The sequence below is a fragment of the Arabidopsis lyrata genome, assembly GCF_000004255.2.
Source record: "Arabidopsis lyrata subsp. lyrata unplaced genomic scaffold ARALYscaffold_1, whole genome shotgun sequence".
Taxonomy (NCBI): Eukaryota; Viridiplantae; Streptophyta; class Magnoliopsida; order Brassicales; family Brassicaceae; genus Arabidopsis; species Arabidopsis lyrata.
In genome coordinates, this window is record NW_003302555.1 from 17,452,365 (window position 1) to 17,464,410 (window position 12,046).

Consider the following 12,046-nt stretch of genomic DNA (forward strand, 5'->3'; position numbering starts at 1 on the left):
GAAAATACATTGTAAAACCTTACAAAACAAGTGTAAATACTCCGTAAAACCTTTAAAATACCTTGTAAATTTTTCCCGCCAAAAATTTTCCCGCCAAAAAAATTGCAGAATCACTTTTCCCGCAAAAAAAATTTTTGGCGGGAAAAATTTTTACGGGAAAATTTTACAAGGTATTTTAAAGGTTTTTACAAGTGTTTTGGCGGGAAAATTGCGGGATCACTTCCCCCGCCAAAAAATATTTTGTATTTTGTGGACCTAATTTTGTTTCAAATAAAGGTAAAATGGTCATTAAAAATTAAAAAATGGCAAACTTAAAAATGGACTCTCAAAGGGGCATTTTTGAAAAAGGGTATTGAAAACGGAGCATTTTTAACAATTTCTCTATTTTTATTTAGTATTAAATTTTTACTTAAAGAAAAATAAATGATTACTAAACTCAACTTAAATTTATAATTTAAGACGGATGTATTGTAAGAGTCACACTTTATCTTGTGAAATTATAAAAAAAAATCTTGAAATTTATGAAACATTATAATCTATCTTTTAAAAAAAATAAATAATCAATGACCACATTATTCATCAGTTCTACACAAAATATACAGAAAATGAAATGTAAGCCATTAAAAACAGAGATATGTAATTTGTATAGCATATTCTCAAGTGCAACTACAACTTTATAACATGATCAAAAGAAAAACAAGATTGATATTTCATCAATTGAAGCAAATGCTTTTAATCCAAAAAATTGAGTATTAAAAGATAGTAATTAAGGAGAAAATAGTTAATGATATGTCTTAAAAATCAATTCATAGTCCAATATATATAATATGTGAGTCAATAGAAAGTGAAAATAAATTAGATGTCGAGAGTCAACGAGTGCATCATAGAAAATGACGAAAGAATTGGTAGTTAAAAGTGTTTGAAAATAAATTTCTAAAACTTAGAAATATAATGCACATAAATAAGGTCAAATTCTTTGAGATCTCATGCATTGTGTGAAACGAATGAGTTTAAAAAAAAAATTACATCACACACATTATTAAACAGATGATTAGATTCAAAGTTGGGCTTAACCGTTTGGTCGTGTAATCATGAAAAATTAGATAAATAGGCACATTGAAAACTTAGTCGAGAATTCTCTTATGGCACCATGCACATGCTTAAATGGGTATAAAATGCTTTGATAAAACGGTTCTAGCAACATAATATTATAGATGTATTTTTACACTAAATAATGTTCATAAAATTGGGTATATTTTATATTTTATATGAAAAGATGTTAAAATTTAAATTATTATATATATACTCAAATATTTATCTTTTAAATTTAAATAATTATATTTTATGCTCAAATTTTTTATTAGTAAAAGAAATTTTAAATTAAAATCCCGCGGGTACAAAATCTAGTAAATGAAATAGTACCATTATATAGAAAAAAAAGAAAATTAGAAATAAACGATGTTTTAATGGATACATGTATATATATATATATATATATATATATATATATATACCTTTGTATAAAAAGTTTGGTGAAATAGGTTTTTTTAAAAATCAATACCCCAAATTATCCCTATATTTTTGAAAATGTAATTAACAAAAATAAAAAAAAATTATTTCCTAATTAATTTACAAAATTCAGATAACTTTGTGGTTTTTGAAACTCTCTACTTGAACAGGAGACTTCTCCCACATAAAAACTTTTTTTTTTCCTCATTAACCAAATCGTGAAAGAGACAAAACGAAACCCTTTATCGTCGGCGATGAAAAACTGAGCCGTTGAAGTGATTTAACTTATGATTTTTAGATTTTTTTTCCTTCTAAAAAAACTTAGAAAACGTATTCTAAACATCCTCAGATCGTAATCTAAACAATAAAAACTGAATATTTAGTAAATATTCAGTTTCCTTTTTGAAAGATTCACTTTCTATATTTAGGAATTCTAAAAATTTCAGAAATTGAAATCTATATTATTTAGAAAATGTATTCTATACTAATAATACATTTTCTAACGTTTTCAGAACATGTAGTAATTCGTAGAATGGATTTTCCGACAAAAATTAGAACATGAAGAAAAGCGTAGAATATATGTTCTACGGATTTAAGGAAATTGTATTCCGGTCTTCTGAATATGTTAGAACAGAAATCTAATCTAAAATTCGTAGAACATGTACAAAAGTTTAGAACAGAAACTCTGATTTTTGTAGAACATGTAAAAAAGTTTAGAATAGAAACTCTGATATTCGTAGAACAATAGAAAATTTATTCTAATAATATTAGACGAAATTTTATCCATCAAAAAAATCAAATTTTTTTCAACTAAATCACTAATTTTTTTTTACAAAGCATCTATAATTCTGTATATCTATAATTTTTTTTGATAAAATTATTCAAAAAATGCTTAAAAGAGAGAATAAGGGTATTTTGGTCCAAAATGACATTCTAAAAAAAAAAAGTGTATATGATCAAACTTTTTTTTAGACCTTTTATTTCTAATTTACTTCACAAAAAAAAATCCATATATCAAAAGTGAATCTTCACCGTCGAATCTGCCGAATGGCACCGAAAAATATTCTCATTCGCAAAAAGATTTTTGTATATATTCCTTTTTGAATTGTCAACGAATGGAATTGTCAACTCAAAGAGTAGCTCATGAATTAATGGGCCAAGGCCCAAAATCTAAAACGAGGAGCAAGATCTATTTCGATGAGCTTTTTTTGGGATTCGGAGAAGCAAGAAGGCGTATCAAGATATTCCATATATATTGGCAAAAAAATAAGATATTCCATATATAAAGATATTCCCATATGTAATGAAACTAAAAAAATCTCAGAAATTTTTATTAAGGAAAATAAAAATTCATAGATCTCTGACTCTTATATATTATCATCATATATTGATATAGAAAAGTTTCCAAAATGTTTAGCATGATACCAACATTTATTTAGAATCTACTATCATATAGTAAAGATATCACCATTGGGCGATATCCTGCTACGTACATAGAATAGAACTTTTCATTAACCAGCAATTAATATTTTCATATATCTAAATTGCCAAAAAAAACAGATAACGATACATAGATACATAGAAAGAAGACTAAAATAGGAAACCTTAACGACTTTTATTCTTCTTTTTTTTTCCCTCATCGACTTTTATTCATATGGGTCACAAAAGATATAGTATCATGCTAAACATATAAAAGAAAAAAACGTTTTTTCACCACCCAATACCCTCCAATTTTTTTTGTTTCTAAGGTTTCTCAAGAACAATTACAAATAACAAAACATCTTTAATCTAAATCGATGGAGTCATCTTCCAATCACATGGTATGCGTTTAATAGATTGTAAGATTAGTGTATATATTCAGGCCCGGCCCGTTCATAAAACAGGTAAAGCACCTGTTTTAGGCCACACAATATTATGTAAATCATAAGGCCACATTTTGAAAATTATTAAGTAGGGCAGTGGTTAATTATCCCAACGTTTAGTTCCATTACACAGGTTCAACCCATTCTATTGACTTTATTTGCTTTTATTTTTTCCTGGCATTCTTTTTCATCCTTTTTTTTCTTATACTTTTCTATTTTTAGTTGGTGGTTTATTTTTCCTTAGTTCACTTATTAGTTGAAAAAAAGTTAGAAAAATTAATTTTCATAAATTGTTTTACTTTGTTAAAATATTTAATGATTTTTTATCAGCTATATTTTATCATTTTAATACCTTTCTAAATTTATAGTATAAAATTTTTATTTATAATATTAACAGTATAGGGAAGGCCACATATTTAATTCTGCTTTAGGCCACTTAAAGTTAAGGACCGGCCCGTATATATTTTATGCTTATTTGAAAGTGTTTATAAATCTTATATATGTTTTTAACTTTTAAGTGCAGGCATGTCTCTTGAAGATAGAATCTCCTATGCCGGGATGGAAGAAATCTTTGGAAAAATTACTCAAGACAATTAATGGTTTCATAATCTATCACTTTTCTCGTTAACTTAATTTTATCATTCATGTCTTACTTTATTTTCACTTGTTTTCCTGAATTCATAATGTTTGCTTTTTTTTTTTGCATCTATACATAGATGATTTTCATAATTTAACCTATGTGAATCATCAGCACTAATATATTTAAAACTTTGTTTTATACTGTATGTATCATCTGCGGAATATAACCATGATCATCGAACAAATCTTTCATATTATCGTATATAGCTAATAATATACTTGTGTAGTCTAGAGATGACTCTACTGTGAACATGTTTCAGTTCCAATCTCTTCGCTGTATCGAACCAGTCGTTATTATAGCTTTTTAATATTGGACTCTTATACTATATAGTTCCACAAAATTTTTGATATGAAATGCAATAATATATTTTCATAATTGTACTATTTTTTTTTTCTACAGATGTGAGTTTTATGATTGACAAGCGAAGCAAAACAGTATATGTATCTGGAAAAATCGATCCACAATTAATACTTGAAAAGATTACAAAAGGAGGCATAAATGTTGTTTTAGTATGGAGCAATAAGGGACAGAATAAACAGAATCGAAAAGAGTATTTGATGGAACAATGTTATGCGTCGGGATACATGAATGCTCCTAATGGTTTCTCAAATCCTCAACCATACATTCAAACTTTTGCTCCTCCACCGCCATATACACGTCAACTCCATCCACAGCCACCAGCACCACCACCGTACGAGTTTCACCAGAAGGAACCAGTGGCTAAGAGTTTTCCGCCTACGCCAGCTCCGCCTAAAAACTTTACTATGGGAGATTTGCAATTAGGATGCAGAATAATGTGAAAACCTACGATGTTGGTGTTTTTTTTAATCATTCGTTAATGTCATATAGTATAGATTTGGATTTGACCAGCAAATCTATTTACTAGTGGGTTTTTAGGAGGCATTGCAACCCCATTGAGCTAAACCCGAAGAAAGACCTAATCCGAACAATCGTAATCTAAAAAACTAGATCTTTGAGGTTTAGATATCTAAATTTTCTGCCTACTTTCTACTCATTTTTTGAGGTTTAGATATCTAAGTTTTATGGTTATTCATGTCATCTAAACCAGATTAAAACCAAACCGAATACGAGATTGGTATGAGCGGATTATGAATGCTATACTAAACAAATACGTCCACAAACGTAACCCCGCACGAGTAATACGTCTACAAAAAAATATTAATACCATATCCGACCCTTACCCACGGGTATAGAATTACAATACCTTTTATCCGATCCTAAAGTCACAATACCTTTTTTTGAGACTGGTACGAGTCAGTTAACAGATTGAATACGGGTAATGGGTATCAGTGCCAAGTCCTAAATTGAATACGGGTAACGAGTATCAGTGTCCAGTCCTAAATAGTAAATACTATATACAAAAATACAAACACAAACAAAACCCCACACGAATGTGCGGATCCAGAACTGGCAAACAAAATAGAAAATAATACTTTAATCTTAATTTACATTCCTAGTAAAAAATGTTTATTTTTATCATTTATTAATACTTTAAGTAAGGGAAATTTGGTGAAAAAACATCAGTTTGTGGATCATAAACAAAGATTTATGTGTTACTAGATGAATACCCACGCTACGCGTGGGTTTTTGTGTTAAAAATTGCAGAAAAATATGATTATGGTTTTTGTATTATTTTGTATGTGTATTATTATGCGCTTTATGTATATTTAAATATGGCGAGTGGAGGCGAACTAGGGTTTCCAATAGATGGTGGGCAAGATGCGACGATAACGGATATCGGGGAGAAGGATCCACCACCGGGAGATCCTCCAGATGCTACTGGCTCATGGGTGAAAAAGGTGGTGGGTAGTAGCGTGGGGGGGAGGTTACTACCGGAGAGAGTGATAGATGATGGCTTCGTGACGGAGAGATTGCAGCTGACTTTCCCGGATGGTGAGGATGGGGAACCAGAGATTACAATCGAGAGAGAAGTTTTGGAAGCCATGAATGGTCTTTGGAAGCAGTGCATGATTGTGTAGGTACTCGGGAGGAACGTTTCGATTGCAGCCCTTAACCGTAAGCTGAGGGAGTTGTGGAATCCGAAAGGTATGATGTCGGTTATGGACTTGCCTCGCCAGTTCTTTATGGTTCGGTTCGGGTTGGAGGAGGAGTATCTCGCGGCCTTAACGGGAGGACCATGGAGAGCGTTTGGGAGTCATCTTACAGTTCAAGCGTGGTCACCGGATTTTGATCCATTACGTGATGAGATTGTTACCACGCCGGTTTGGGTGAGATTATCGAACTTACCGGTGAATTTTTACCATCGATCAATCCTGATGGGCATCGCTAGGGGTTTGGGGAAACCTATTAGGGTTGTTTCAACGACGCTTAACTTTGAAAGAGCCCGTTTTGCAAGAGTTTGTGTGGAAGTGAACCTTGCTAAACCTCTCAAGGGAACTGTGATGGTCAATGGAGATAGGTACTTTGTGGCATATGAAGGATTGACGAATATTTGTTCGTCTTGTGGGTTGTATGGACATCTTGTTCATACATGTCCTAAGGTGAGATCAGAAAAACCGGTGGAGATGTCACAAAGCACGAGTCAGGAAGAGGTACGGGGGACCCAGGCGGAGAATGATGGGTTTACAGTTGTCCGGCGGTCGGGGAGGAGACCGGGAAAACAAACGGGGAACGCAGTGGTTGGTGCTGATAATTCAGGAGCAGATTTGGGAAGGAATCTGAAGGAGATCTCCACAAATCTCGTAACAGCAAACAGATTTGGGGAATTAGAAGATGATATGGTATCTGCGGAATTAAGGGAAGTACCTATTTTATTGGAGGGAAATAAGGAAAACGGGGTTGTGGTAAATCAGACAAATAAAGGCAAGAGTGTGTCGCAAGGTCCAAGTGGCGTAGGAGGAGAGTCTCGGGGTAAAGGACAAGAAGGAGCATGTAATGGGCCTAAGGGCAAACGGACTGGGCTTGGTAAGCCTAATGTGGTTAACGGGCCAAGATTAAAACAGAGTGTGGTCAATAGGCCAACACGTGGACTAGTTTTCGGCCCAACAAGGGAAGATTTGGGGAATTAGAAGATGATATGGTATCTGCGGAATTAAGGGAAGTACCTATTTTATTGGAGGGAAATAAGGAAAACGGGGTTGTGGTAAATCAGACAAATAAAGGCAAGAGTGTGTCGCAAGGTCCAAGTGGCGTAGGAGGAGAGTCTCGGGGTAAAGGACAAGAATGAGCATGTAATGGGCCTAAGGGCAAACGGACTGGGCTTGGTAAGCCTAATGTGGTTAACGGGCCAAGATTAAAACAGAGTGTGGTCAATAGGCCAACACGTGGACTAGTTTTCGGCCCAACAAGGGAAGAAATGGTATTGTCGGCATCTGGGAAGCGGCTTCGTGTTGAAAACAGAGTTGCGGGACGCCCAGGAGGATTTTTTGGAGTAGAAGGTGACCGAAATCAAACGAAGGAGACATTATTGGAGGAGCGGGATAATGTACTTGGGAATGTTAGTACGATGCTGGCAATTGAGCAGTCGGGTCGGGAATTGGAAGTGCAGAGTTCTCCGTAGACGGAGGCGGGAATGGCGGTGGCATACTATTTGTCCCCGGTGGTTCGAATCTTGTTTTGCAAATTATCAATGAATTGCTTATTTTGGAATTGTCGGGGGGCGAATAAACCTAATTTTAGAAGATCCATACGATATATGTTGAAGAAATTCAATACCGATATCTTGGCGATCTTTGAGACACATGCGAGTGGTGATGCTGCGAGTCAGATTTGTAGGGGACTTGGTTTTGAGAATTCTTTTCGAATTGATGCAGCTGGTCAGAGTGGTGGACTATGGTTACTTTGGCGTTCCACGGTGGGGACGGTGACTATTGAGAACTCCTCTGATCAGTTCATACATGTGTTGGTGGAGAATGGAACGGAGAGGATGCAACTGATAGTTGTCTATGCAGCCCCCACTGTAAGTCGGAGAAGTGGACTGTGGAGACAATTATCAGATGTGATCCAAGGAGTGAATGACCCGTTGATTATCGGAGGTGATTTTAATACAATAATCCGCCTAGATGAAAGAACGGGTGGGAATGGCCGGTTGTCAACAGACTCTCTAGCATTTGGGGAGTGGTGTAATGAGCTATCCCTAATCGATATGGGTTTTAAAGGTAACAAGTTCACATGGCGGAGAGGGAAGGAGGAGAGTACGTTTGTTGCAAAAAGATTGGATAGAGTTTTGTGTTGCGCCCAAGCGAGATTGAAGTGGCAGGAGGCAATCATCTCTCATTTACCTTTCTTAGCTTCAGACCATGCCCCGATCTATGTACAACTATGTCCTGAAGGGAGGGGAGACCCGAGTAGAAGACCATTTAGGTTCGAAGCTACGTGGATGAAACATGAGAGTTTCAAAGAACTAATTTCACAGTCCTGGAATGGTGAGATTGGGACTCAAGAAGCTTTAAATCGGTTGTGGAGAACGCTCAAGAGATGGAACAATGAGGTTTTTGGGGATGTGCAGAAGAGAAAGGAGGCATTAATCTCTAAAATTAAATTGGTCCAGGATGAGATAGAGACGAATCAAACAGATGGGCTGTTAAAGAGAGAGGATGAACTGCTAAAAGAATTTAAGGAGGTTCTAGAGCAGGAAGAAATACCAAATACTTCCACACATCTACCATTATCCGGAGAAAAAGAAACCGTATCGAAAGTTTGAAGAATGATGATGGAGTTTGGGTCACAGATGGAGCGGACTTGGAGAAGATGGCGGTGGACTATTATACACGACTTTACTCCATGGATGATGTTGAACATGTGGTTACAAGCCTACCTTTGGCAGGATTTGTACGGTTAACACAGGCGGAGCTGCGAGCTTTGAATTTACCTTTTACGGCGGCGGAAGTGGAAGATGCAATACGCCGTATGGGACAATTTAAAGTTCCGGGGACAGATGGGTTTCAACCAGGGTTCTATCAACACTGTTGGGATGTGGTGGGAAATTCAGTGACCAAGTTTGTGCTAGATTTCTTCGCGACAGGGGTGTTACCGTGTGAGACGAATGATGCTTTGTTGGTGTTAATTGCTAAGGTGGAGAAACCGGAACGCATAACACAGTTTCGACCTATAAGTCTATGTAATGTGTTATTCAAAACAATTACAAAGACTATGGTGATGAGGCTAAAGGCGGTGATGCCTAAGCTAATAGGTCTAGCTCAAGCTAGCTTTATCCCCGGGAGATTAAGCACGGACAACATAGTGATTGTACAAGAGGCGGTACACTCAATGCGGAGAAAGAAAGGTCGTAAAGGGTGGATGTTATTAAAACTTGACCTTGAGAAGGCGTATGACCGTATTCGTTGGGACTTTCTTGAAGACACTTTGCGGGCTGCACAGTTACCAGAACAATGGATTAATTGGATTTTGCAGTGTGTTAAGGGTCCAAAGATGAATGTGTTATGGAATGGAGAGAAAAAGGCTGACTTTAAACCACTGAGAGGACTAAGGCAAGGAGATCCATTATCCCCGTATCTCTTTGTACTATGCTTGGAAAGACTATGTCATCAAATTGAGTTATCGGTCGGTGCAAAAGAATGGAAGGCGATTAGTTTATCTATGGGAGGACCGAAGCTATCGCACATTTGCTTTGCGGATGATCTTATTCTTTTTACGGAAGCCTCGGTTGCTCAAATTAAAGTCATAAGGAAGGTTCTTGAAACGTTTTGCATTGCATCAGGTCAGAAAGTTAGCTTGGAGAAATCTAAGATTTTTTTCTCTACTAATGTGCATCGGGATCTAGCAGAACTGATAAGCGACGAAAGTGGAATTAAATCGACTCATGACCTTGGCAAATACTTAGGAATGCCTATTCTACAGAAGAGGATTAATAAGGATACGTTTGGGGAAATCATTCAACGAGCAAATTCTCGGTTATCAGGTTGGCGGGGTAGATTTCTGAGTTTTGCGGGAAGACTTACTCTCACTAAGGCAGTTCTCTCCTCACTCCCAGTACACTCCATGAGCACGATACTTCACCCAAGTTCGGTACTTGACAAGTTGGATCAATTGTCAAGGTCGTTTCTATGGGGTAGCACGCCGGAAAAAAAGAAAACAGCACCTAATTGGATGGGATCGGGTCTGTTTGCATAAAGCGGAGGGTGGACTTGGTATTCGAATGGCGAAATGTATGAATAAAGCCCTGTTGGCGAAGGTAGGGTGGCGTTTAATACACGATAAAAGCAGTCTCTGGTCCCGAGTGTTAAGACATAAATATAAGGTAGGAGATGTTAAAGATCCATCATGGTTGAAGCCGAAGGGGACATGGTCTTCAACATGGCGAAGCGTAGGTGTTGGGTTGCGAGATGTGGTGCTCCCGGGTATAAGTTGGGTCCTTGGCGATGGGAGAGTGATTAAATTCTGGTCGAATAAATGGGTTTCAAGGCAACCTTTGTTGGAGTTAGCGGTGACAGATATACCATTAAATGAGTTGAATGTGACTGTTAAGGATCTATGGCGGGATGGTATAGGCTGGGACCTATCTTGGGTTGAGCCTTTTGTGTCTAATAACACAAAATTGGAGTTAATGTCGCTGGTTGTGGACAATGTTTGTAAAAGCGGAGATGAATCAATCCTCCATGTTCTGCGTGACTGTCCGGCCATGGCGGGTATATGGCAGCGGTTAGTGGCTCCGAGACGGGTACAATCTTTCTTTGGTAAAACCCTTTTGGAGTGGATGTACATGAACTTGAGTAATGAGAAAGAAGTTGACGGGGTGAAATGGGCTACGCGTTTTGCTATGGCTGCTTGGTGGGGCTGGAAGTGGCGTTGCGGAAATGTATTTGATAATCACGGGAGATGTAGAGATCGGGTACGGTTTGTCAAGGACTTGGCCAAGGAAGTAGCTGTGGCTTTCAATAATTCTCGAGCGCGAGCTAGTGGTGTTGCGAGAGAAGAGAGCTTAATAGCGTGGGTCCCCCCTGGTGACGGTTGGGTCAAGCTCAATACGGATGGGGCGTCACACGGGAACCCGGGGCTAGCGTCAGCGGGAGGGGTGTTGCGTGATGGCCAAGGAAACTGGAAAGGAGGGATTGCTTTGAATATTGGCATCTGTACGGCACCACTTGCCAAACTTTGGGGAGTTTACTATGGTCTATATATAGCTTGGGAGCGTGGAATACTGCGACTGGAGCTTGAAATAGACTCGGAGATGGTTGTTGGTTTCCTGACGAAAGGAATAGGTGATTCTCACCCCCTTTCTTTCCTAGTACGTTTGTGCTATGGCTTCATTTCGAGGGACTGGATAGTCCGTATTACCCATGTGTATAGGGAAGCTAATCGTCTTGCGGACGGATTAGCTAACTATGCGTTTTCACTTCCTTTAGGTCTTCACTTGTTTACCTCTCAGCCTGATGTTGTTAATCAGATTGTTTTAGAGGATGCTAACGGGACTGCGCGCCCGAGAAACGTTTGTTTGTAGTTTAATTTTCTTTTTTAATAAATTGGGGGAGGCAATTGTCACCCCCTCTCCTACCAAAAAAAAAATATGCGCTTTATGTTAATTTGTGTGTGTTATTATGTAATTAATAAAGTTATATCTATTTTATATAGTTATAATTTTTATGATTAGACTCATCTTTGACTCGAAATATCAATTCCACGTTTTTAATGTATAAACATGATTATTTATATACCTATGATCCTAATTTTTCATTATCATGAATACATACAACAATAATATATGATATATTGATACAATGATATGTAATTATGTTACTTATGTGGTTTGAAACTTGCCTAACTTAATTCTAAACAAACAATTCTTTGTTCCATTTACTCTCTCGTGATCTAGTACGCCAATCACATCATGATATGCTAGTACTTTAAGTCAACTCTTTAGATTTCTCTCTTTGCATACAACAATATATGAGAGAGTCTCGTGCTTTAAATTTCTTGGTATGTCTAACGTCTCAAAAGACCCTTAAGTGAAAAAAGTTGTGTATCAATATTACCAACTTATCATAACGCAAAGAAATAAAAAGAGAGAATGCCATATTCAGAAAATGTAACATGA

At 36.8% G+C, this 12,046-nt stretch overlaps 1 protein-coding gene across 1 annotated transcript; it reads left to right on the top strand.

The window, feature by feature from the left end:
- The first annotated feature begins 2,879 nt into the window (after positions 1–2,879).
- LOC9327255 lies at positions 2,880–5,415 on the top strand. The gene is made up of 3 exons (XM_021014994.1): positions 2,880–3,329; positions 3,895–3,970; positions 4,411–5,415. Exons 1-3 carry the CDS (start codon positions 3,306–3,308, stop codon positions 4,809–4,811), a joined length of 501 nt encoding a protein of 166 aa, XP_020870653.1. The 5' UTR covers positions 2,880–3,305; the 3' UTR covers positions 4,812–5,415.
- The last annotated feature ends 6,631 nt before the right edge of the window (positions 5,416–12,046 follow it).

Excerpts from the sequence above, each read along its gene's own strand:
- LOC9327255 (XM_021014994.1), top strand. The coding sequence starts at position 3,306 with ATGGAGTCATCTTCCAATCACATG. Across the intron at positions 3,330-3,894 it reads AGTCATCTTCCAATCACATG|GCATGTCTCTTGAAGATAGA; the intron begins GTATGCGTTTAA and ends TTTTAAGTGCAG. Across the intron at positions 3,971-4,410 it reads ATTACTCAAGACAATTAATG|ATGTGAGTTTTATGATTGAC; the intron begins GTTTCATAATCT and ends TTTTTTCTACAG.